The following is a 27,239-nucleotide window of genomic DNA, read 5'->3' on the forward strand; positions in this document are numbered from 1 at the left end:
AAGACAAAGAAGGTGGACAAGGGCTGCCGGCACGGCACACCAGTGGGGTGTGTCCTGTGTTGGGACACCCCAAACCTGGCCTGCAAGTCCTGCAGCCGTCGACTCCGGCCGTGACAGGGGGGCCATCGAGTCATGTGCGGGTGGGCTCTCTGGTGCCGGAGGATTTGGAGGGAGAAGACCTCGATCCTCCTTCCACACCGGACACATTTGAAGCGGCACGGGATCTGATCGACATGATGGCTCAATCCCAGGGCCCACTGGCACGTGACCCGGCACCGCCACCTATCATGGCGCCGACATCAACGGCTCCGACAATGACGGCACCGATGGCAGCACCGCCCCCATCATCGCCCTTCAAGCCCCAGCCTCCACTGCGCTGCTACTCGGGGAGCACGAGGCAGGACTTCAATAGAAGGAGGGGCAGGAACAACAGGAGGAGGCCATCGAGATCCTTCTCTGACCAGGGCCACAGTTTGTCCAAACAGCCTCCTGGCCCTACGCTTAATTTTTGAAGGTGTGCCCAAGGACAAGCCCCAGTCCATCTTCCGGATCCTTCTCCCCCCTTTGCAAACCATCTGTCCCACTTCTACTGTGCCTGGGTCTAGATTACCTCAGATCGCTGGGTACTAAGCACGGTAGAGATGGGACAGTCTATCCAATTCTGTTCCCTCCTGCCCTCCCATCCCCCAACCCTGTCCCTCTTCAGGGACCCCTCTCATGAGCAACTCCTTTTACAGGAGGTGAAATCACTCCTCGCTCTCAGGGCGATAGAGGAGGTTCCTCAGGAGTTCAGGGGAAAAGGCTTCTACTCTCAATACTTCCTCATCCCCAAGGCCAAGGATGGGCTCAGACCTATTCTAGATCTGCGAGACCTCAACATAGTCATAAAGAAAATGAAGTTTTGCATGGTCTCCCTGGCCTCCACCATTCCTTCCCAAGATCCAGGGGACTGGTACACCGCCCTTGACTTGAAGGTCACGTACTTCTGGACATCTTCCAGAGGTGGGGCTTTCCCCACTGGGACCTATTCGCGACATGGAGCAATAGGAAGTGTCAGTGCTTCTGCTCCTTCCTGAACCACAGCCCAGGTTCTATCACAGACGTGTTTCACCTGTCATGGGGGCATCGTCTGCTCTACACGTTTTCACCCTTCCCTCTCATACACAGGGTTCTCCTCACAGTCCACCTGGATAGGGCCTCATTGATCCTCATAGCACTGGCGTGGTCCCGCCAACACTGGTTCACCACTCTGTTGGACCCATCAGTGGACAGGCCTGTAGCCCTTCCCTTGTTCCCAGACCTCATCACACAAGACCACAGCAGGATACGACATCTGACACTGGAGTCCCTCCACCTCACAGCGTGGAAGCTCCATGGTTAAACCAGTCTCAAATTCAGTTCAGGGGGTCCTTCTCCGAAGCAGGAAGCCCTCTAATCTTGCAACTTACCTCGCCAAGTTGAAGCGGTTCTCGATTTGGTCTATGCAGAAAGGTACTCCTCCACCACAAGTTCTGATCGTGTTTATTTTGGACTACCTGCTTGACTTGAAACGGTAGGGGTTGGCGACCTCTTCGATCAGGGTACACTTGGCCGCCATCTCTGCCTTTCACCCAGGGGTGAAGGGTAGGTTGGTCTTTGGAAACCCGATGGTAGGCCACTTCCTCAAGGGGCTGGATAGACTGTATCATCAGGTGAGGCAGCATCTTCCTCCTTGGGACCTCAATCTAGTCCTTGCCAGGCTTATGTCCCCCCATTTGAGACCATGGCGACATGTTCCTTGCTCTACCTATCTTGGAAGGTAGCTTTCCTCATGGCCATCACTTCAGCCAGAAGGGTCTCCGAACTCAAGGCGCTGACATCTGAACCCCCTTACACTGTCTTTTATAAAGACAAGGTGCACCTACGCCCACACCCTGTGTTTCTCCCTAAAGCAGTCTCTCAATTCCCTAGAAATCAGGACGTTTTCTTATCTGTGTTTTTTCCCAAGCCGCATGCCAATAACAGAGACCACATGCTTCATTCACTGGACGCGAGATGCGCCCTAGCTTTCTATATTGAGCGCACAAAGCCGTTTCGGAAGTCCCCACAGCTCTTCATCACTGTCGCAGAGAGGATGAAAGGGTTTCTCATCTCCTCCCAAGGCATATCATCCTGGATCACGTCGTGCATCAGGACTTGGCCAAGATTCTGGCCCCAACATTGACGGTGCCCTCTACAAGAGCTCAAGCGTCATCTGCCACTTTCCTAGGTCAAATGGCCATTCAGGATATATGCAGGGCAGCCACACGGTCCTCTATCCATATGTTCAACTCGCATTACACAATTTCCCAACAGTCCAGAGATGACGCAGCGTTTGGCAGGGCCGTGCTGCAATCTATGACCAGATGAACTCTGACCCCTCCTCCAAGAGTATGGCTTGGGAGTCACCTGATTGGAATGGACACGAGCAAGCACTCGAAGAAGAAAAAACGGTTACCTACCTCTTGTAACTCTTGTTCTCCAAGATGTGTTGTTCATGTCCATTCCAAATCCCACCCGCCTGCCCTCTGTTGGAGTATTCTGGCAAGAAGGAACTGAGCAGGCGGCAGGTTGGCAAGGATCTATATACACCACCATAAAGGCGCCACTCCAGGGGGCTCCACAGCCGACCCGACGGGTACCGCTAGAGGAAAAACCTTCCGACAATCGTGCACGCAGCATGTGCACACCTAATTGGAACAGACATGAGCAACACATCTCGAAGAACAACAGTTACGAGAGGCAAGTAGCCATTTTTTTTAGATACCCCAAAAAGAGCCAAGAGACATTAAGTGAACTAGCAGCAAGTATCATAAAGTGCAAGCCATGGCACAGTATTATTCTACACAGCATCATACAGGATACAAAATACAGATTTAGGATGACTTCAGTTGACTGAACTCTATCATGTACAGAATTGCTGCATGACATTTTATATAGCAATGACAACTGCAACACCTGTGGAGGTGTGGGGGAAACCCAGCATTTATAAATACAATGTAACAAAATAAAGGCTGTGAGGTGGCTTTGTCCCCTCCTGTCCCGGAAAGAAGTCAAATCCACCCTGTAAATGCACAAAGATAAACCTTTTGCAAAAAACCCTAAGGCAAAAAGCTTTCCCAAGTAATAAATGGTGTCCTAGAAGCCAAAGCTTTGTCACCATCAAATTCCAGAAACTAAGTAACTGTGAGACAGGTAAGTGGATGGGAGGCCTCAAAAGCAACATCTATGGACCTACTGGATCATCAGTTTCATTTTCTTACTTATAGGTGGCACTCCTTCCTCTAACTCAGCAGTGAAGCAATTGCCCAACCCAATCCTACACTTATTCAAGTTAGTGTGATTTTTGTCACTCAGTTCAACTAGAGAAGGCCGGCAGTTTATCAAGTAATTTGGGACCCTCAAGACGAAAGGCTCTGTGTACCTTGAATATATTTATTTATTATTAGTAGTAATATTAGTAACAATAATAAGACTCCCAAATGTAGGTTTAATTAAAAAAAAATAATTTTAACCAAACTTACTATAAAGATAGATGTTTCCATTTTTAAAAAAATGAAATCAATCTGTAGGAAACCCAAACCCAATATTGTACAGCTGCATGAGAATTTGAGGGGAAAATTGTTAACACCAGTTTAGTATCTTTATCCAAGCTGAATGGAGAGCAACATGCATAAATACCAATGCCAGATGGTGCAAAGACTTAGTATGGAAAAAAAATATTTTGCAGTTTGAAAAGTACAGTGAGCAGATTAATTAACCAGAAGTTTGAAAAGTGTTCTGATTTTCACAGGTGCTGATCACCTGTACCTCCAGCTGACCCACTGGGAACTGCACGTGCTTAGTGCCTCCAAAATATGGCCACTGAGGGCCTCACATTTGGCTTCCAACTCTTGACAATTTTGGCTAAGGTTTGTAACACAAAGGCCAAAGCAGTTAACATAAGCATAAAAGGAACAATAAAATTCCCCAGCCTGGGGTTCAACACAGTTCCTATACACATGGAGTGGAGCCTAACCTTCCCAAGAGCCATATCCCCCACTGTCTCTCTAGTAGTCAATGTACTGCTCTTTCCCTGAACATCTGGGTAAATGGAATGAGCAGCTGAGCTAAATTTAACGCCTTGGTCACCAAGGACCAGGTAGTCCCCTAAAGCCCCATCGGAGTTGAAAAGACTAGTTAATTTAAAAAAATTCTCTCGCTTTTAATCACCTAAGTGTGACAAGGGGAACAATTTAAAAAATGTATCTTTACAATGTTCTTATAAGTACAACAGCATCATACCTGTAATGTTATGGCAAAAGCTATCCTGGAACCTGGTAGGCAGGCAAGGGGTGAGGGAGGCGATGGGAGACTGGCCACGTGCCTTTTTATAACGAAACTGGGACATAATTCCATTTCAATATAATTGGCTGAGTGAATACAACAGGCCACCAATCAGGGGCATTCCCACAGCAACAGGATATCCTGTGTTAGAGAGGATGGCTGTGTTTTTGCAGAGCTTTGTTTATATGCACCAGCTGTTCAGAAAATTGCAGTGCTATTTTGGAGACTTAAATCAACGGAATCTCAGCACTTTTATAGCTCCTCTTCAGTTCCACAAAACAGAAACAAAGCAAGAACCTGTTAAATTAACTGCTACACATGACACAACTATGCTTTACATTTGCAAATTCTGGACAAAAAGACAAGCTGCTCAAATTCAACATGCACATTCCAGGCTCAAAGCTGGCAATTCGCCTTGCCAATTACCCGTGTCTTTAATGACGCACATGGGGATTTGCACCAAACAACTTCCATCTGAGGCATTTATTACTGTTTGAAAATAAAATCACTTTGCAGTTTTATGGCAATTTTCACGTGCGTTTCTCAAAGCACTTTTCAAACATTAACTAAGCCTCAAGATAAGTCCTATTTTATGGATGGAGGGACTGAGGCATGGAGTTGGAAGTGACACGAGAAGACTGTTGTACAGTCAGGATTAGCTCTCAAGAGCCCTGATTCCTAGTTATTTGTTCTAAGCACGGTCCTATATTCCCCTTCTGTATGTACAACCTATATTTCAAAGGAGAACTTTTAATATAACAGGTCTGGATTGTGAGGCTGATAAAGCCAAACTATAAATTATATTAGAAAAATACATTTTGAGTGTATTTATATGAATTCAGGAAAAAAGCAACTGCCACAGACAAATTCCTTGAGCCAGCCCATTCTATCCTATTTACCGGTATTTTCTCTCTCTCTCTCTCTCTGCCAAAACATTTTCACTAGTTGTTGCCCTCAGTGGGTAGCCTACTCTTTCATTCATCCAAAATGGTTATGACAACAAGTGATTGATGCAGGCCTCAAGGCAGATTTTTTTAAAGTGGTTAATATCCCTCTATTACGTATAATACAAAAAACCCATTAGCTCCATGTGCAGGAAAAGATGTAAAATCGACATCTTCAGTCCTGAACTTAATCTAATCAGATCAAATCTAGGGTGTTTTTAATATACCTATTGTAGAGGTATCAAAGCACCAAATGATGGATGCCATGTCATATATTTGTAACTTCTTCTGTGTCTTTAATAAAAAAAAGACTCAGAAAGTTCAGAGAGAGAGAAGAAAACCTCAGCTGTCTGGGCCAGATCCCCCATGGGTGTAAATCAGTAGCTCCACTAAAGTGATTTACAACAGCTGAATATCTGATTCTTTGTTTCCACAATTGTTTGTTTAGCAAACTCAGATCCTTTTGTTTTATAAGGGCATCGACAAACTGGTTCTCCAATGTCACTTTTAAAGCTGTATAATAGATGGCACCGCCTGGGTGCAGCTTTTTTATGGTTAGAAGCCACACTGGTTTAATCTCGGAATGATCAGTTAAACCCACAGATACCAACATGCGGAGCCACATATCCTCTCTTCTCTGGTGCATTAAGGGTCTCCTCTCCCACTACATACAGCTCTAGCGGACTAATTATACTGTTATTCACACTGGTTTTACCTGAGCAGAACTTCATTTACTTCAATGGAGTTACTCCTTATTTACATCACTACCAGTGAGAGGAGAATCAGGACCTGCATGTGTCAAGGAGCTCTCCAGAGAAAGGATGGTGTAACAGCCAAAGCATCAGTGTTGAAATACCTGTGTTTCCTGGAGCCACAGGACCAAACCCAGTGGAGGCAGCTCTGCCATTCATCCCTTTCTGGTAGGTATACTGAACATTGTGCAATTTGCTGTATATGGATTTACTGCAGGAGACCCTGTACACTAAAATTCCTGCCTTCTGAACATGAATGTTAAAGGTCCCAAGGCACTTTCCAAAGGAGTGGGAGTTTGCCCATCTCCTTGGCCAAATTTCTTCTTTCCTTCACTACTATGCAGCTGTGCACTAGCTGGCAGTCATCATTCCCCCAGAGAAAGTTGCACTAGGATATTGTAGGGAGATATTTTGAAAAGTTTTCTATAGAATTGTGAGATGCTGTGACTGCTACCTGCTTTACACCACATTCCTTCAAGGCTTCCTATTGTGACGGCTGGGGCTCAGTGGATACCCTTTGGAAGCCATCTGTGCCCATGTTGGATCAGATCCAGGGGATGTCCCTGAGTACTAAAGTTCTCTCTCGCCTCCACGGTGGGCCAAGTGTAGTCCCAGCCCTGCCAGCCATGCAGCAAAGGCGAGATGAATGTGACTTGACTCAGACTCTGTTCTAAAAACAACTGAGGCTCAAAATGGCATTTTCATATTTCAACTGGCAAATGCTTCCATGACATGTCCCATACTGCACCCACCAAGGCCCCTTGGATGTGGACAAGGAGAGAGGGGAGCTCATTTTTCCTTTACTGGATTGAAGCTTGTGTGTAAATAGTCCACCCTCAAATGCCAATGCCATTCCAGGGGACGTACCTCAAGGTCTGAGTTCACTTACTGACACTGTAAGTTCTTTGGGGTGGGGACTATCGTTTTGTTCGGGATTTGTACAGCGCCTCGCACAATGGGGTCCTAGTCCATGACTAGAGCTCTTAGGTGCTACAAATAATTGTGCACAGACGGTATCAGAATCAAACGTGCACTAACACAGCAAAGGGCCCAAGATAACCCCCCTTGGCTACTAGCAGGGAATTTACACCTGAGATACTATAACCTGCCCAGGGGTATCAGTGCTGTGAAAATACAACTAGGGGAATAATTACCTGGTAGTAAAAAGAAAAGCACTTGCTTTAAAAATTCAAACTACAGTGACCCAGCTGCCACCTACACTAGATTAGTTTGACTGGTGTGACAAACATTCCCGACCTACGCTGGGTTGTGCTTTCTTTGTACTGTGACAGGGCAAATTGGCCTTTGTGAAAGTGAATTCAAATTGAAGCTGCCAACAGGGCTTCTCAAAAACAGAGATTTTATTCTGGAAACTCACTTCTTTCAAGTGTTAATACAACAACCCTCCCCCCCCAAAAAACATAGAGTCCTGCCTGGAACTGGGATCCCACGGGTCCCACAGACCCGCTGCCACAATAGCGGGAGTGGGTGGGAAAGGGATTAAAAATAGCCCTGCTATTATGTAGCTATTATCCTGGCTTTATGTAGATCAGTGATGTTGCCCTCTAGTGGCTGTCCCACAGAAAGGATAACAGATCTACTGCTAGTGCTGACTGAAGGAATTCATCTTCAGCTGCAGCCACTAAGGCCCACATTCCTGAAGGTGAAGGACCAGCTTTGTGGCTCAAACAGATCTATTCCACCATATTGCTCTCCACCAATCACACTGTTATCCCCCTCATATCCAGTCAATCAATGCTCCCCCTCTCGACAAAATCAATCCTCCCTGAAGCTGAGCATCAGTCCTTGCTCCGGGAGGCATTCTGTGCCAAAAAAATAAAAATTCTGCAAAATTCTGCACATTTGTCAAAATAACACTACATAATCACACCAGTTTCAATTATTTTGGTAATTTATTTCAAAATACCCGGCAGCAAGTATGTCTGTAACAATACAAACACACACAAAAATTCCCCCAGGAGAAGAGAGTTAAAGAAACCCCTGTGACAAGCCAGTTCCTGTTCTCTGTTCCCCTCCCCTCCACGAGACCAGCCAGGGGCCAAACACACCCCCACCCCTGAGCCCAGCTGCATTCTCCCCTCGCCCCCCCCCCCCGGCCAGATACTCCCTCCTCCCCCCAGCCCAGATACCCACACTCCCTCCCACAGCTCAACCGTGGCACTCCCCGGCCCAGATACCCACACCCCCAACCCCTCCCCTCCCCTCCCCTCCCCCAGCCCAGACACCCACCTCCCTCTCCTCCCCAGAGCCCAGGGATCCAGAGGGAGAAACAGCCGAATGTTGGGTCCCAGGCTTGCATGGAGTTTCCTGTGCACCGCCCTCTCCTTCGCTCAGGGCATGCTGGAAACTGCAGCTGCTCGGAACCCTCCAGCTCCCTCTCCCTTCCCTCAGCGCTGTCTTCTATGTGCGAGCCGGGCTCTGTTGGGTCCAGCGGCCCCTACTAGTAGCCGGCAGCACTGTAGCCCATTTCTGTGGCGGAAAAGAAATTCTGCGTGCACAATGTTAATTTCTGCAAAATTCTGCATTGTGCAGTGGCGCAGAATTGCCCCAGAAGTAAATCCTGAGCCCACCTGGGACTCCTATTCTGCTGCTGCCCACACCCCCTTTGATTTTCTGTATGGCAGCTCTTTCTCCTGCTCCTTGGCTATCTACTCATTTTTCTCATCTCCCTACTCTTAAGAGCAGCTCAGAGGCTACTCTGCATTTTCCCCTACCCTCCTGAAATACAACCAGTGGTGACCGGGGCTTCCACTTTCTCCTTCTCCTGTTAAAGGAGCTACAGCATTTGCTCCCTGCCTGTATCTCTGCTTCACAGAAAGCCTAACTGCCTTCTTGTAAAGGCCCTTCCCAAACTGGGACTGCCCTACTAGCCTCAGAGGCTGGATTTTTCTGCCATGCTGGGTGCAATGTCTATGTGGACAATAAAAACTCTATGGCTCTGATTCTAAGAGCAGGAGGTTTTTCCTGGGTTCCTTGGTTAAAATGTTCAGTCCCTGCAGTTGGTTGTGGCCGTCCTCCCCAGAGCTGCCCCCCTTTCAGCAGTGCTGTATGTATGTATGTAGCTGTGTAAATATTTTATTTCATCTCAATCTTGTCATTATGAATATTTCAACGAAACATTTTCTCCATTTCCCTCTTGGTCTCTCTGGGTAAGTGACCAGTTTGAGCAGTTTAGTGTCTGAAAATGGATAAAACATTCAATACACAGCAATAACGTGTTAAATACACAAAGCTAACTGAAGAGAAATCCATTATTTATTATCTCTGAGCCTTTAACAAGCCAAACTCTTACACTGAAAGGGCTTAGGTTTTAGAGCGAAGTGCATTATGAACTGGCTTCTTCAGAGATCCCTTTTTTGACTGTCTGGTTCAATATGTTCTGGATTCATAGGCAGAAAACGTTGTTTTTTTTTTTTTTTTTGCTTTAACATAGATGTTTCCAACCTGTGAGCTGTGGCCCCGAGGTGATCTAGGGGTTTTCAAACCTGTTCCCATTCCCTATCTCTGATTTGCAACTGAAACAGATATCTTCAGTCAGTTGCTACCAATTCCTCCTCAGCTAGGCCCCCCACAACCCACTCCACTACCAAAGAGCCGGGTAAGGGGTAAATTGATTGCAGTCTATAAGTGCCTACATGGGACATAAATATTTGATAACAGACTCTTCAGCCTAGCAGGCAAAGGTATAACACGATCCAGTTGCTGGAAGTGGAAGCTAGAGAAATTCAGACTGGAAATAAGGTGTAAATTTTTAACAGGGTAATTAATCTTTGGAACAATTTACCATGGGTTGTGGAGGATTCTCCATCACTGGCAATTTTTAAATCAAGACTGGATTTTTTTAAAGGTATGTTCTAGTTCAAACTAGATAGTTCCCCAGAATTATTTTGGGGAAGTTCTATGGCCTGTATTATGCAGGAGGCCAGACTAGATGCTCACAATGTCCTTTCTGGCCTTGGAATCTATGAATCTTCCCCTCCCCACCTCAGCCCACGCTTTCTATTTGCTTTCCAGTCCTGTGTTATTTTTTTAGAACAATTAATTTCCCCCAAAACCTAAACACTTTCATCTCTCTTGAAGAAGCTATGGGCCAGATTGTGTCACAAAGGTTCTAGCACTGAACAGGGGGCAGGGTGGAGTCGCCCTGCCTCTGAAAGGGATTGTGACTCAGTGAGGAACACTGCCTCCAGGAGCTCCTGGAAAGCTGGCTCTCTTCTCCCCATCCCTGTCAGAGAGGCTCACATTTAAGTCATTACAGGAGCTGCTGATTAATTCTCTGAGCCTCAAATCAGCCTCTGACTTCTCACTGAATGCACCATTATTTGCAGCCACAGAGTTCTGTGCTCAGACTCGTTTGTGCAGGTTATTTTGGTAATTGGGCACTCAGCTCCACAGTCTGCAGACACAAATACCCAGTTTGAAGGCACAAATTTGTTGCAGCAAACATGTCACTAGAGGTCTTGGCTGAAATGCAGCCTTTAGTGGCATCCAAAAATTCCCTCTCCTCCAAGGAAGTCTTTACTCAGCAGACATCCCTTGTCCCCACACTGCTGAGCCCCGGCAGATACTTACAACAATCCTGCTCGTCTGACTTGTCTTTGCAGTCCTCGTCGCCATCGCACTTCCAGTTCAAATGGATGCACTCCCCATTGCCACACCTGAATTCGTGGGCTGCACAGGTGTTCAGCACCTGAGGCTTGACTTTGTAGCCACACTTCTCCATTGATTCATCTGAGTGGTCTTCACAGTCGGGCTGGTTGTCACAGACCCAGGGTTCTGGGATGCACACGCTGTTGTTGCACTGGAACTCATTAGGGTTGCAGGTGAGAGGTGAGCACTTCCTCTCGTCACTGCCATCGCCACAGTTGTCGTCACCATCACACACGAAGATCATGGCTATGCAGGTCTTGTTACTGCACTGGAACTCACTGGAAGAACAGACTTTGGAGTAAAAACAAACAGATGAGTTGGGAGATCTTCAACCTAATCCCCAAGTGGACATTGCGTCCATGTCACAAACCCACCACACACCCTTGAGCACTCTCTGCTCAGGAGAAACCCAACACTGGAGCAGGCTAGGAGTGAAGGGCATTAGCTAGGCTGTGTGGGGTCCAGACCAGGAACAGCTGGGGTGTTCCAAGTCAGTAGTGACGTGCATTGGCTGCGTGTGTGTGGAGTCCAGCCAGGGCCGAAATACCACACTTGTGGTAGGCTATCACTGAGAATCATTAACACAACTGTGCGTGGAGGCCAGGAGTGGAATAGTTGAAAGGCTGAAGGCCAAGACTGAGAAGCACTGGCAGAATTGCATGGGGAGCTTCGGACAGAAGTGTATGGGAACTTAAGATCAGGAACAAGGACCACTGGCAATTCTGTGTGTGGTCTCAGCACCTGAACAGCAAAGGTATTACAAGCTAAGACTGAAGAGCACTGTCTGAGCTGTGCTGGGAGACAAGCAATGGAACGGCAGAGATATTACAGTCTAGGATGGAGATGCATGGCAGAATTGTGGGACACAGGCTTGCATAGCTCCTGATGGCACTATAATGAGCTCAAACCAGTGCTATCAGTTCCTGACTTTCACCAAATTCACCCCCAAAGCTAAGCAAATTTCACCGTGTCTTGTTTTGGACATATTAAGTGGGACACACAGGGTAAATATTCAGTGAGTTGTGTAGGGATTAGCTGCTGAATCATGCCGATAAATCCCTTCACAACGTACTGACTATTTTCCCTGGAAGTCACCATTCTGCATTTACATACAAATGAGACTTTTTGAGCTATGAAGGAGAACAGACTTTTTTCCTTTGCATGCCTGATTTACTGCTGAGCCAGAGGAGTCTGCTCAAATTAAACTTTCAGATGTCCCAACAATGGTCACTCTTACTGCAAAAAGAAAAACACAGCCACTGGCAAGAGTTCCCTATAAATACTTCTAATTGGTACCTAATTTACTTGGTTGTTAAGGAAAAAAATCAGTTTCAGCAGCTTCAAAGATCCAATGGAAAATTATGGCTTTTATAAATTATATTAGATTAAATAATCTGTCTTGAAAAATGCTTCTTTTAATTGCACTCAGGAGCAGGGGCAGCTCTAAGAATTGCGCCGCCCCAAGCAGGGCGGCACACCGTGGGGGGCGCTCTGGCGGTCCTGCGGCTCTGGTGGACCTCCTGCAGACGTGCCTGCGGAGGGTCCGCTGGTCCCGCGGCTCCAGTGGACCTCCCACAGGCATGCCTGCGGATGCTCCACCGAAGCCGCGGGACCAACGGACCCTCCGCAGGCACACCTGCGGGAGGTCCACCGGAGCCGCCTGCTGCCCTCCCGTGGCACGCTGCCCCAAGTGCGCGCTTGGCGCGCTGTGGTCAGGAGCCGGCCCTGCTCAGGAGGCTTTTGTCTTCAATAGCAAAAGTACTTATTGCCTCTTCTGCACAGCTCCTGTGATAAACCACACTGCTGAAATAACACTGGTAGCTGAGACACAACATGGGAAGTGCATCTGAAAGACAACAGAATCTCTACTACGTGGGGTTACGTACCAGCTTTGAGTACTGGGAGAATTATCTAATAAGGCCACATCTATCCTATGAGCTAGGATAGCTAGTGCACTAAAAAAAAGTAGTGCAGCTGCCTGAACCACGTGGGTACATACTCAGCACAGCTATCCAATGCTGCGGCTCACGTTACCACAGCTATGCTACTATATTTAAGCACACTAGTGTGACAAGAGCTAGTGAGAGTGTATATACGTGACCTGTGAATCACACCTCCAGCTCTAAGTGTAGACAGACTTTAACAGTGTTAAACAGGAAGATTCTGTTTTTTTCATCTAGGAAGATAAGCACTGACTGCTTGCAATGGAATTATTAGTATATACACTACCTGAATCATGAACTTCCAGGCTGTATGGGCAAAGAGCATAGCTGAAGTTTCTAACTCCCTGAAGTGCCAGTGTTCTACCTATTGAATCGATTTTGATATGCCCTAAAGTAAAACCTAAGAAACCCAAGTCCTTCTTTCCTCCCTGGATCAGTCCCAGCAAACCCAACTTCTTTCTACCTGTCTGGGCATTATTTTGGCTCCCACCACCTAAGTGCCAAAGGACAAGCCCATTTGAGGGAGTAGAGGTGTTTGCCTTCCTTGGTAGCATCTCACACTGGGCACCAATGGAGACAGAATTTGATGGATCCATTTTTTGATTCAGCATGGCAAATCCTATGCTTGTATTTTTAAAACCCATGGTATGAAATCACTAGTGCACTAAAATTACAAATTACTAGAACCACCAAATTAATTCTTGCTTGTTAGGGGGTTGGTGGTAGAATGGGGAAGAGATGTTTTACCAGTAAGAAAAACATTCAGATTCCAAAAACAGTCAGAGAAGAAGGATACTCTTGAGCACAGACCATAAGCTCTTCTATGGATGCAATGAAGTAGATTTTTAAAGGAATCTCAATTCCACCTTCAATTTTCTGGGTGCAATTTTATAGCTGCAATTAAGTGCATCTGAAAATTACAACATTTGGTCATCTAACTACCTGATTTGTTAGCACACTCAGGTGGAGAGATGTCTAAACACTAGGAACTGCATCTAAAAGTAATTGCATGGCAGAGTTGGAGTTCATTAAAAGAAAAATATAGGCACAATCTCTACTTATATGTCTGTCTTCCTCTCACAAACATTTACATGGCACCTACCTGTCTCCAAAGATCTAATTGTGCTTATTTAGCTATTCTGATTAATTGGCGCTTGTATAACTGAAAACAAAATGACCTATTAATCTTATCGAACCGTCTTCATCTCTGTAATCTAGCAGCCATTTCAAATGGGTAATGTTATGGCACTGTGGAGTATTAATTTGAGGTAACACAGCTATAGCCTTACTGATCTGATTGAAGAGAGATGATAAACATGAGAGCTGCAGTGACTACATGCAGATAACGTAACAGATCAAGGCTGAGCTGAGAAAATACATCAAAATAAATGTTAGAAAAGCTACCTCAGAAAAAAATAAATAAGCAAAGTTTGCATAAGCTGTTGATCCCTAATATTTTGGCAGGGTTACAGCAATTTACACACTCCAACTGTGAATTAATTTCCTTCCCTGAGCTGTAATGAGCACATCTTTCTCCCCTGTTTACATTACCCCCACTTCTGCCCCTTCTTATGTTTGTATGTGTTGCCTGTCTCCCTTTTGAAATTTGCCAAGTGTGCAAATTAGAGATGGCCACATGTATCCGTAGAAAGTGGAGGTCAGTCACCTACAGACAATGCAAATTAATATAGACGCTCCTCCTCCCCTGTGCACAGAAACCCCACTAAAATATAAAATGTATCGAAAATCTCAGCCAGAAAAGAATAAAAGCAATTTTGCTTTCATGCCTCTCCTGAGGACTTCGCAATGAAGCTTATGATCTCCTAGCTAATTCGCAAGCTTATGATTATTTTATTTTGTTTTTAAAATGTGAATTCAGTGCTGATGCTAGATGCTGAATAGGACCAGCACTAGAGACTGAAGTCCTCTGTTCACTGAACAGGTACAGCATGGGCAGCGGGCATCTACCACTCCACCCTTGTGCCTCAGCCTTGAACAGGGAGGGCTGCACTGGCACATCTTTAACCCTGGCCCAGAAGCATGTAGCTGCATCAGTGCTGACAACGGGCACAAACTGTGCTTGTGCAGACAAAGCTCCAGTGGCAACAGTGGTGACAGTTACAGTGGTGGTTCATGTGATGTGGTCCTCAGGTTACTATGGACTGGACTGGTACCACTGACTCATTTTCCACAGGCCTCAGCCAGAACTCTGCCTAGGCAGTGAACACTGGCACTACAGTGGCACCCCCATAGGGAGAGTACTCCCCCTTTCAGACCCATCTGGCTCCACTGGCTTTTAAGAAAAGGAGAGAGGGCGCTATTGTCTCACCTTCAACCTACCTTGCCCCTCCCTAGCCACTTTCAAAGAGCTAGATTTTATGGACTGTGCTAGGAAGAAGCAAAGCCTGCACTCTCCAGCCACACTGTGGCTTGCTCTTGCACAGGGCTGAAATAGGGGGAGAGCAACTCCTTGCACTATGCCCACACAGGTGCCAACCACATTATGACCTTTTGCATGGCTTTACACTAGTATAAAGTACCCCCAGAGCAAGAAAAGAGTTGCATTATGAATTACTATACGCAGCACATGGAGAGATAAGGTGGGAGGAATAAGTGAAAGGCAATTTAGATGCACATCATCCTTCCCAAGTCTGTCTGGATACGTAGGCAACCCCCATTACTACAGCATCTCAGAGCTTCCCAGGGGTCATAGATCAGCGTTCATGTCGCACTCCCCATTAGTACCCGGCCCAGCTAATGATCCAACCAGCAGACCAAATTTGGTGATGAATCCTGGTCACGTGCCGCCTGAGGCACGTTGCGCATATGCTAAGAAGTGCTTCCCAAATATTTCAATAGAAATAACATTAAACAGTAATTAAATACCCACCATGGTATTTATTTCTCCTTTGACTTGAGCAATTTGTTTACGTTCTCTAATTTTGCTACCTGCTCTATTAGGAGATTTTTTGTACAAAAGGGAGAAAAAACAGTATTAGTTTCCATTTTTTTCAGTGGAAAGAAATATGTGTTGTCATCTCACATGCCAAATCTTTTTTAAATATGAAGTGATCCCAGTAGAAATCTTGAAAATCTTTGACTGGCAGGAGTGTTGCAGCTCTGACTGGACCTTGGGCTCCGAAACCCACCCCCTTCCCTGGGCTTCAGTACCCAAGCTCCAGCCCAAATTGCAACGTCTACTAGCTGTTTTTAGTGCCGTAGCACAAGCCTGAGTCTGTAGACCTGTCCTTTGAGACTCACTGCTACAGGTTTTAAAAGCAATGAAGTCCTACACTTAGTGACTCGGTATTGGCACCCTTTTCTCTCAGTCACTATTCAGCCAATAGGACGCTAGTAGGCACTAGGATGTTGGAGGTGCCATCTTTCGGATAAGATGTAAAACTGAAGCCTTTGTATAGTCAATTCTATGGCACTTTTTGTAAGAGCAGAGAATACTTACATTGATGTCCTGGTAAAAATTCCTAGTCATTTATATGAATTCTGTCTCCGTATATTCCACATTTGGTTTCATTTGTATATGGCATTCTCTTTTATTTCCTATACTAGTGTAAGGTCACCAGGCACTGCTTAAAAGCTGCAGTGTTTCAATGTGGGTAAAGCGAGTCTTATGTATAATAACTTTTCCATAAGGCAGGAATCTATAGCGTAATTACTGTGGATTTTCAAATATTAATTTGATGCAAAACAAAATGTGAAATCAACAATATCCATCATTAATAAAAAAGACACTCCATCATACAGCTGCAGTAGTGATTCCCTGATGAAGGCTGTTACTAGCATCTCGATAATAATCCCAATTGATTTTGCCTCCTGTTTCTCAAAAAAAAAAAATCCATTTTGTTTGAAATTACACGTGTAGTTTACAGCCAGACAAGAACTGTTCGGTAAAATTTGTGGTGAATTGACAAAGAGTTTCAGAGATATTGGGGTGTGGAAAATGAGGTGAATTTCACTTTTTGAAACTTTTTTTGCAATGCAACAAATGTTGAAGTCTGTAAAAAAAAAGTCAGGGAGGAATATGGACTATTCTTGAGTGCCATGAAAGCAAAATGCATGTGACCTGGTGAAAGAGACTCTGAGAACAAAGAACTGAAAACTGTATGAATGGGCTAAAATGGGGGGGAGAGAGGGGAGGTCACACACACAATCTAAGAACAGACATGAGACTGTGAAAAGGACAGGCCTTGTGACATATTCTGAAACCTACCAGCATCCTAGGTGGCAGATAGGCATTACCTGGTAAGCATGAACATAAGCTGTTTATTGTTTTTCAGGATGTTTTCTCTGTCATGCTTTTCTTCTGAATAAATAATGCTTTGCTTTATGAATGCTGCCTGGTCACTTGTTAACCCTGTTGTTGCCCCACAGAGAAGAGGGATGTAAGTGCTGAACTCAAGTCAGATCTGCTTAGGTAGTCATAGTGCAGGATGAACTGCAGCCTAAATCCCCACTCTAGAGAGAGAGTGTTGTGGGACTCTGCCTCAAGAAAGGTGATGGCTTGAAGGCCCGAAACATAAGCTGGGTGCCCTTAAGGAAGCCACAAAGGGGTCAGAGGTGCAGTTACCTTGGAAACAGCGACAATATACATTTTCAAAGACCTTGAGGCCATGTGTCAGGTGCCTCTGTTCAAAGCAAGATTCATGCTCCTTGGAGCAATTCCCCCTCAGAAGGCTGCCCTCTAGGGAGGGCAGCAAAAGAGAGGGAGGTAAATAATGATGACCTTGAAGTGAATTCCTCTAAATAAAGACAGGCCTTCCATAGAGGGAATAATGCAACAGAATTGCAGTCTCACCACTATTAGTGGTTGTTGCTATGGTGATTGATATGGAGAAGCCCATACAGATGAGGCCTGCGGAAGAAATGGTAATTCCTAATTCTAGTCAAAGCACTAATGTAGCTAAGGAGCCAGGGAAACCATTTCAAATAACCTCACAAATTGATATTTGCATTTGTTGTCTTCTTTTGCAACACAGCTCCTCACAAACACAAACAAGCTGTTTTTCCAGTCTCTGGAGCTGCATTAGAGCACTATTAGTTAATTATAACAATGTGACCAGACTACAAAGTTACTGCTGATAAATAATTGTTGGTGCAAAAGTGTGTTATTGATCTAGAGTACGTTTTCAGAGATTCTCATGTGTTCATTTAAAATGGCTTTATTTTTGTGGCAATTCAATTAACATATGTGCTTTATTCAGCAGTAATTGCGTAGCACTCTAAGGAACAGAAGAGTACCGTATATACATAAGACCTGAAAAGTCTTATTTTTTTTTTATATCTTCTTCACTAACATATAAAAAGTTACTATTGAGAACTTGCAGTGTCCTCAGTTCTGTTCTGTAATGGGCAATTGTTAAAAGACTCCTGAATACTGAAACAGCACAGATTTCCCGGTTAAATAACTGAAAGGCACATCAAAATAAATGTGATTCTAGTGTAAAGAGAAAAAGGCATTAGGATGCATAAGGTTTACATTGTGTAGTTTTGTGTTCAAATTGTAGAGATACCTACAGGGGAAGAAATAAAGACCTATCTTTACTCTTTTTATGTTCTTTTAGAATGTAATCTGTTGAATCAAATTTTAGATGTTCTGTGGTAGATATAATTTTAATAGAAATATATGCAAGAAAGTGTTTGGATTTTTTTTTATTCTTAGAATTGGAACCTGGATGAGATGTGCCCACTCACATTGCTGCAGACATGACTTGTTTGTTAAAATGGCAATTTTACAAATTACACCGATTTGGCAAATCACTAAGAACCATATGAGAATATCCATTAAACTAATAGCTCCGTGATATTAACATACAAATTCATACCTATCATAAAATTGTGTTGCTTTCAGTTACTAAATTAAGGTATTAAAGAATAAAGCCATGATGCTGCACATGGATCCACAAAGGGAATATTATGCTCATGCAGAGTCCTACCGAAGTGCCTGGGATTCCCTCTAGCTATAAGAATTCTTTGCATTGGTCCTTTTGCATGGTGGGGGCTAATTTTGCCACTGGGGAATTTAAATCAGAGATGTTTTGCCAGGAAAACCAGACTATACGAATGTCATACCTTTAGTCCATTATACTGAGATTCATACTGAAGGATGTGCTAATATGAAATAAGTTAAGAAGTACCCAAAAATATTTGTCTGAATTTTCCATTTTTCCCCTTTAGAAAAATGCTGCTTTTGATTTCCTACACTCAACTCAGGAAAGGAACTCTGCAGTCTTAAAAGCTTTAGATTAGTCAAATTAAAGTTATCAGATTATAGCTAGATCTGTTGTAATCCCAGGGAGTTTGTAAACTCCATTTTTGCTGTGATTAGAAAATAAAAAGAAAGTCAGATTAAGACTTCAGTGGTGCAGTGCATGCTACCTCTTCCTACCTTCAAATTCCCAAGCACAAGGATAAAGCAAACATCAACCACCAGGACCAACTGAAGCACCTTTGGGTCATAATTGGTTCTCAGTTAAACCCATGTAAAACAAGAGTAATTCCACTAAATCAACTAAGTCACTATGGATTTATGAGAAAAGAATTTGGCCCATTGTCTTGCACTGGAGATTAATAATATGTTTACAGTGTGTTTCCTTGCTGGTCATCTATAAACAAAATGGTTGCTGGCAATAACACACACGGCATCTTGTAGCTTCTAAACACCTACTGTCAATCACTGCATAGCTACTTACACATGTCTCAAAGCCATCTGAGAAAAACAGATTTTATTTTCCAAATTCTTAAGCAAAAGCCAATTTATTGATTGGATGGCCCCATAGGAACGTCTGTGAAAGGCAGAGAGGAGGAAAACAACATTCCCCTCCCTAGAGAAATGCTTCTGAATCAATGGGCAGAACAGGTAAGAAAAAAACATTCAAAATAGAAAACCTGACTTCAGTCAGATAATCTTGTAGTAGCTATGACAACTGAGAGAAACGCAGGCTCCAGAGGTCTAGCTCTGCTGAATAATGAGGTACAAAGCTGTGTTCACATTACAAGCAGTGAGGTCACTGCCCCATAAAAATCTCTACCTCCACTAATTTAATCTGCTTGAAGGGAATTCTTCACAAGAAGCGATATTTCTTTTTACTGTGGTTCACCGCATCATTAGACCTGAATATTCACAGCATTTAGCACACTATATTATTAACTCCTCTGGAGCAAAAGACAAATCAGGAGAAAGCTAAAATTTGCCATGCAAAACCTTGTGCAAAATTTACCCTAATGATGCTTTTATCTCCAGCATTTCCACCAGAACCTGAGATCCCAAACAAGGTGGAGTGAAACTGCAATGACAATTTACAAATATATGTTTGGAATAAAATATAAGCATGCTGGCTTGTGTTGGGTGGGCAGTCAAAGATTCCTTTTAGATGCAGCAGTAGGGGTGGAAAAAAACACTACCATAAACACAGGCCAAATTTTCAAAGGACAACTTGGCCTCTAATTGCAATTCTGGCCGCGCTGCTATTTGGTGGGTGCACTGTGACAGGTATGTAAATGATTATGACCACGTTTAGAAAATTTGGCCTAAAAACTACAGCGATTCAAATGGGAAGTTCCGTAAAAGGAAATCAACAATGATATAGGAATAAACGTGGAAGCAAACACTCTTAGGCCAAGGCTCTGATTCCACGGGTGTTAACGGGATGGAGATCCCTTTGGTGTTGATTTCAATGGGATTAGGATTTGGCCTTTCACTTCTACAGTTTTTGTATAAAAAGTACTTAGAAATAAAGGGCTGCGTAGGGTTCCCACCGGTCCAGTTTTCACTGGACAGTCTGGATTTCGGCCTGTGTGTCCTGGTGCCATTTGGCAAGCCCTGATGTCCATTTTTTTTGATCTGTGGAAAAGGTGGCAACCCTAAGTGGAAGGAAGGAGGCAGCGCAGCAGCAGCCGTTGCCTCCGGGACCAGGCTGCTCGTGCAGCCTGTGGTGTTGTGTGGCCCTGCGCAGGCCACAGTGGTGGGCAAGGTAGCCTTGGCTGTGCTCGTGAAGTCACTGCGAATGACGGGGGGCGGGGTCTTGAGGGTAAGAGGCAGAGAAGGGATGGGGCCTTGAAGGAAGAGGTGGAGCAGGGGGCAGGGCCTCAGAAGTCCAGTTACCAGCCATTAGAAAGGTGGCAACCCTAGGGCTGCACCTTAGTGAGATGACACATTAATTCTACATTCATATGTGCAATCATTGCTTTAAACTTTATAAAAAAACTAACCTCATTATGGACTAAACCTTCTCAGCTATACTTCAGCTCAGAGGTGACTTTTTTGGAAAATGCAAGCAAAATCCATTCAAATTGTTTAATTGTCTGAGGGTAAAAAAAAATAGAATTTTTCAGCCATGATGAAAGTTTTCAGATGTTGTTTTTGTGCTTGTCCAATTCACAAAACAACTTTCTTTTAAAGCTTCAGACGTTTCCTGGCCATAGTCTTGGAAAAGGGCTGTGCCATGTTTGAAGGTACTTGGTTTTGAAATAACGTTTGCAAATTGTGCTCAGTTCATAGAGCTACAATGTAGTGGCTAGAGGGAGCAAACTATATATACCACTGCTCTTAAAAGGGAGCAATGTCCAATCTGCTCAAATGTGTCTCATCATAACATAAGCCCTTTAACTTCTATACCTAAAGCAGATTCTCTTTTAGTTTAAGTAGTAGAAAGCTATATTTGGGGATTAAAAGGTACAGAGTTATGGACCTTCTCTCACCCAAAAAGTCTTCTAGGGGTATGTTTATAGTACCCACCGGATCGGCGGGTAGTAATCAATCTATCGGGGATCAATTTATCGTCTAGACGCGATAAATCGATCCGTGAATCGACGCCCGTACTCCACCTCGGCAGGAGGAGCCGCGGCAGTCAACTCGCCGCTGTGAGGACGGCCAGGTAAGTCGAATTAAGATACTTCAACTTCAGCTACGTGAATAACATAGCTGAAGTTGCGTATCTTAGATCGATCCCCCCCTTTGTGTAGGTACATGATGTGCAGTATGGCTGACAGCCATGGAATGACAAGGAAGAAAAGTTGAGGCTGCTATGGAAACACTGAGGGTCAGATTCCAGGAATTACGTTCTGTTTGCTTGGGATGTGGGCAGGACATCACTCTGCATCAGTTGTGGAATAGTACATTACGCCTGAGCTGGCTCCAACATTAGGAAAAAGCAAAGTCTGCTTAACAGCCACCTTTACCCCCACATCTCTTCAGCTACACTGAGCAGAGCTCTGGCACAGCTAAAACTCTGGTCCTAAGTGTGAATTTCTTGACATGTACAATTAAAAATTGCATTAATGTAGGATTTTACATTTAATTATGCTAGACACTGATACATTCATCTGGAAACTACCCTCATTTTTACAGTAAGGGTGCAATTATAGCCACCAGGTTATTTTTTTTTGCTTTCTTGTTGTTATATAGCGCAAAACAAATATGAATACGGAATGATATATTTCCTAAAGAACAATGGGGATTTTCCTGTAATTTCTACTGCTTTTGCAGGAGATCTAATACTTTAAGCAGTGATGAAGTCAAAGCTCTCCATGATGTTTAATTTCTGGATAGCCTGGGCATAATGCATAAGCATTAATCCCTCCAGCTGTCCAGTAATTAAACATCATGTGAACCCCAGAAGATATCATTGCTTTCCTACTTAATCTTGTTTATGAAGGACTTTCATTTGTTAAACCTACAATCACTTTCTTTCCATTCTTGTGGATAATATTAGATTCTTCCACCAATACAAGTGCACACAGCATATACCTATTTTCCCACAATAGCAAGATTTTTGCGAAAAGTAAATTTTTTTTCATCACACATTGAAATAATTAAGAATGGGACACTGGGCCCATACTTATTCCATTTGCATGAGTACAATCTTACTAAAATCAATGGGGTAATTCAGAGCAGAATTTGGTCCTGTGTGTTTGATTTCCTCTGAAACTGCGTATGACTGAACAGCAAGCAGTGTACGTAGCTAATTAATGAAGGCAAAGAACAGAATTCATAGCGATAACAAGGCTTGGTGGAATTCGATTTCTCTTTTTTTTCAATGTCAATTATTAAGATAGCTTTTTTTAACTATTATAATTTTTACAGCCATGGGAAATTGAAGGGGCGTCGGGGTTAAAGCAGCGCTAACAGCAGGGCTACAGGGGGGTTCCCTGCACAGACGAGGAGCCCAAGACACTCTCAGGCAAGGTGCAGGAGAATCTGTGAGCCTGGTCCGGCAGAGCAGAGACCCCTAGCCAGGTTTGCAAGGAGAAGAATGAGCTCTCAGCCACAGTGGAGGACACCCCACCACTGAATGGTTCCTGCCCGCGGACAGCCCCCATGCTGCTGGCTTTCTCGTGAGGGATTGGGGCTGTGACAACAGAGCTCCAAAGAGCTCCTTGCCCTGCTGATGACACTGGATCCCTGCAGATGCAACATGAGGGGAAGACTTCGGTCCTGACAAGGCAGAGTGGAGACCACTGGCCTGGGCTGAGCCGATCCCTACAGGTGCAAAGTGCAGGGGGAGGCTGTAGTTGCACTGACCAATACTGATGGATTTTATTTGGTCGATTTCAGTGTCAGCTGAAATTAACATTTACTAGCATATATTGATTTAAACTGATCCCTGTAAAGCGAAAAATAATGTATTTATTAGGCTAAAGGAAGCCCAAGTTGGGTCTATATTAACACTAAAGGGGAAGTTCTCAGCACAGCGAGCAGGGATTTGGCACTTACAGGATCCATATGGCCAAATCCCCGCAGGCTGCACTGAAAACGTCCCCTTCAGCTGGGAAACCCGGTTATATTTTATAACATTCAGCAGAAAGACAAAAGGACATTGGGGTGACATGTTGCTTGAGTTTTTCATCAGGCCAGTATTATTTTTATTATATCCACTTTGTGCCAGTGTGGGTGCACAGTGTGGAAACCCCTCTCTGCCATTAGCTGGTGCTTCCATCTGCTCTATGGTGTTGCTTGTGCATCAGGTGGCTGGGAGAGGATAAAACAGTTCAGTAACCAATACGCACAGAACTGGCAGGCAGGAGTCAATTTTCAGCTGCATCACAGACTTCCTGTGTTCTGTGGTCTTGGATAAGTTACCTACCTGTTCTACGCCTACGGGGTTGTTACTTACCCAACGCATGGGGGGAAGAAGTATTTGTGAGAGGTATCACTACTTATGTTGAATCGCAGGTGTGCATGGTGCTTTGCTGGCAAGTACAAATGTCAGATCCTGGCTCTGAGGCGCATACAGTATAAATGACACACAACATGGAAACTAAACAAGGAGGGTAGAGAACTGCAGCGAGATGCTTATGGCTAAGGCTAAGATTTAGTCAGGGGTATTTACAGTAGAAGTCATGGACAGGTCACAGGCAGTAAACAAAAATTCACGGTGGAGGACCTGTCTACTATAAATACCCTTGACTAACACTTAGGTGCTCCAGGGGGCTCTGGGGGCGCTGCTGCTGCTGATCTGGATGGGGCCTCCAGGGTGCTGCTTGTGCCTGGGGGGGTCAGCCTGGGGCACCACTACTTCAGCTCAGGGGATTGGGTTGAGGGGAGCGCATCAGCAGCTGGTGTGGCTGGCTCCAGGGCTGCCTGAGCTGCTCAAGCAGGGTCAGCTGCACCGGCCGCTGCAGAAATCCATTACTTCCGTGACAGACTCGCAGCCTTACTTATGGCTACATATACATCCTGTTAGTTCTTTAAATGTATTATATTAGAGTTTGAGGAATGAAAGAGGGAATGATGGGGAAAAGGTCAGAAATAGAAGGCTGACTGAGAGGGCCTGATCCAACACTCAATGAAGTCAATGGGAATCTTTCCATTGACTTTAATGGGAGCAAGATCAAATCCTAGAGAAAGGACTTTGAGGAGGAAAGTGAAGTGAGCAGGTGAACAGGGTCAAAGAGGAATTTCCAAGATAGGGGGAGCAGGCATGGACCAACGGATACTACTGTTAAATTCTCCAGCTCCGAGTGCATGGTGCACACACGTAACCCATAGGGGAATACTATAGGGGCTATCACTCGAAGAAGAACAAACAGTTCTCTACTGGTGTAAATGGGCACAACTTGATTGACCTCAAGGGAGTTTTGTCCATTTGCACTTACAGAGGATTTGGCCAGGAGTCACTTGCGGGAGCAGTAGCCCAGGGGCACAAGAACGTGAGCTGACCTGGCAGAGTGCAGAGCAGTGCATCAGAGGCAAGTAGTGACCAGACAGACGTCAGCAGGGCTGGACATGCAGGGCCTTGAGGGTTTGAATTACTCAGTGAGTGACCCTCTGATTAAAAGGGCACTATAGAAATATACAGTGTTGTTACCAGCACTTAGTCACAGCATTTACATGGGTTTTATACAACACTGAAAAGGCAAATACAGGAGTCCCTTTTGGGGCAAAAACCTGCATGTCGTTAGATGGGGGAAGGGGAAGTAGAGGGATACACATGGAGAAAAATAGGGGGAGAGGACATGTTCCACCCCTTCCTGCTATTGCATGTGCTGCGGCAGAGGGAGACCTCCCTCCATTTCATCTCTTTGTTTTTACTTTTAGTAAAAGACATTTTCAGTTTAAATAACCCAAGACTGTTCACGTAAGAGATTCCTGTGAGAGCCCCTGGTCCTCTCCATGTCTGTCTGATAAAAATGTTCCCTTAAACAACTAAGCAAAGGGATCAATGAGAGAGGATGTATCCATTGAGTGCACAGATTCCCCTGGACCACAGATGGGTGTGTCTTGGAAGTACAGTTAAATTACTGGAAAATATCCTGTTACAATAGCAATGACTGCACTGGCAGAACCTGACAGATTGTGGCCGGTCCACAGAGAAAGGAACACAGTAACAAAGGGCCTTCCTGCCCCTTTGCACCCCTGCACACGTGTGGGTCACAATTTCAGGCCTGAGTATCACGACAGGCCCCAGCTCGGGCTGCTGGTGAAACTAGAGACTCAAAAGGGGAGGGGAGAGGTCTTTAAGCCATCCAGCGGAGCTGAGTCAATATGGGTGGTAGTGGCGTAGGAGAGGTGCACCCTATACCTTATAAAGGGTGGCAGAGCTCCCATTCAAGAGTGTGTCAGAATTTCTCTTAGGGCTCCTGCTGCTGCATGTTCTTTTTTTCCATACAACCCCATTCCATTATGGGCTTTTAGCTTAAAAGCAGCATCAAAGAAGGGTTTACAAAGTGCTGGTCAGTAATATAAGCCAGCCATGGATGTAAGATCCCCAGTGCTAGTGGTTAAAGTCTACACTGATCCTAAGTTGAGGCTTTAATTACAGTACCCTGGAGAGAAAAGAATTTCTCTGTGCTTCGTTCTCAAGAAAGGCTATTGGCTAGTTTAGGTGGTTCCCTGCTCATCTCCTGAGCTTGTGGTGGGAAAGTGCGTTTATGAAGGTGCAGTTTGCCATTTAAAAAATTGTGAACCCAGAATTTAAACTGTGGGTTTAAATCCTACTACTTAGACTGCTACATTCATGATCTGCACCTACACTCAGGTACTTAGCCACCTCAGCACTGGGATTTATCCCCACAATCCCAGATGCAGCAGCAGTCTTTGTTGGCACAAATCTGGACCCATAAATCACTGGCGCTTTATCCACTGTAGTTTGAATGATTCACATCATGGAGCCTTGCACTGCTTCTTTCAAGATTATTCCACAGGCTGACAGATCTCACCATTACAAAGTTGTTTTACTAATAACAGATCTCACCAATAAGAGCAGAAGCTTGTTATTGCTCATTTTGTATAGGTCTTCCAAGGAGAGCTACAGGAGGGAGGTGGATTACTCACGGGAGCGACTATCTCTCTGTCCCTTGCAGCAATTCGTGTCTAACAGACCCACACAAGTAGTCTTGCCTAGCTGTGTAAGCAGTTAATCCAGCTCTGACTGGGATTAGCAGTGGTCCATGCTGTTGACCCTAGGTGTAGACAGCTCAGGAAGAATAGCCCTGTTGATGTTTCTGACTAGGAATATTGCATTCAGGATTCATATTTCATGCCAGTGCATGCTCCCTGGCCTGCCTATATGCTCAAGCATTTGTTTGTAGGATATGATGCCTGGAGACAGATTTTTTGATGGTCTTGACTCAGAGTAAATTTACTCATCATTCACATATTGTGCCAATACATGTGCTCCAGCCTACTTGCATTCATGTCCAGATGTGTGGCGAGCGTGCTGCCTGCTAACAAGGTGGTCAGAAACTTGGCCCAAAGCAGAGCTTACAAGCAATTTACATGGGCAGCCTGCATGATCCTACCAGTGGCATCTTTCTCCCTGCAGCAAGGCTCTCCTGTGTGCTAGTCTTATTGACATTTACTTCTGATCACACTTGATGATAGTTAAGAAGAACTGATGGGCTGCCAAAGCCTGTGATTGAACCCTACTGGGTGTGGATGACCTATGTTACATACACTTGGCAAAACCCTATAAGACTACTCAGCATAGTATCGTTGCAGCAGGGCAGTCCGCTGGTAGACATCACCACCTCCTCTGTGTTTTATGAGAAATGCCTGTAAGTTAGGTCAGCCCTAACTCGAGGAGAGAGTTCATGGCTCTGAATCCTGAGTGGAGGGAGAGAGAGATTAA

General features: G+C 44.7%; 1 protein-coding gene across 8 annotated transcripts in view; it reads right to left on the reverse strand.

The window, feature by feature from the left end:
* LRP8 (LDL receptor related protein 8) overlaps positions 1–27,239 on the reverse strand; it is a 440,430-nt gene that overhangs the window by 34,659 nt on the left and 378,532 nt on the right. For all 8 annotated transcript variants that reach the window (XM_045026527.1, XM_045026529.1, XM_045026532.1 and 5 more), the window contains one exon: positions 10,634–11,002. In XM_045026527.1, the coding sequence (XP_044882462.1) occupies positions 10,634–11,002 (369 nt within the window). The remainder of the gene's footprint in view (positions 1–10,633; positions 11,003–27,239) is intronic.

This window comes from Mauremys mutica, chromosome 8, assembly GCF_020497125.1.
Source record: "Mauremys mutica isolate MM-2020 ecotype Southern chromosome 8, ASM2049712v1, whole genome shotgun sequence".
Classification (NCBI taxonomy): Eukaryota; Metazoa; Chordata; order Testudines; family Geoemydidae; genus Mauremys; species Mauremys mutica.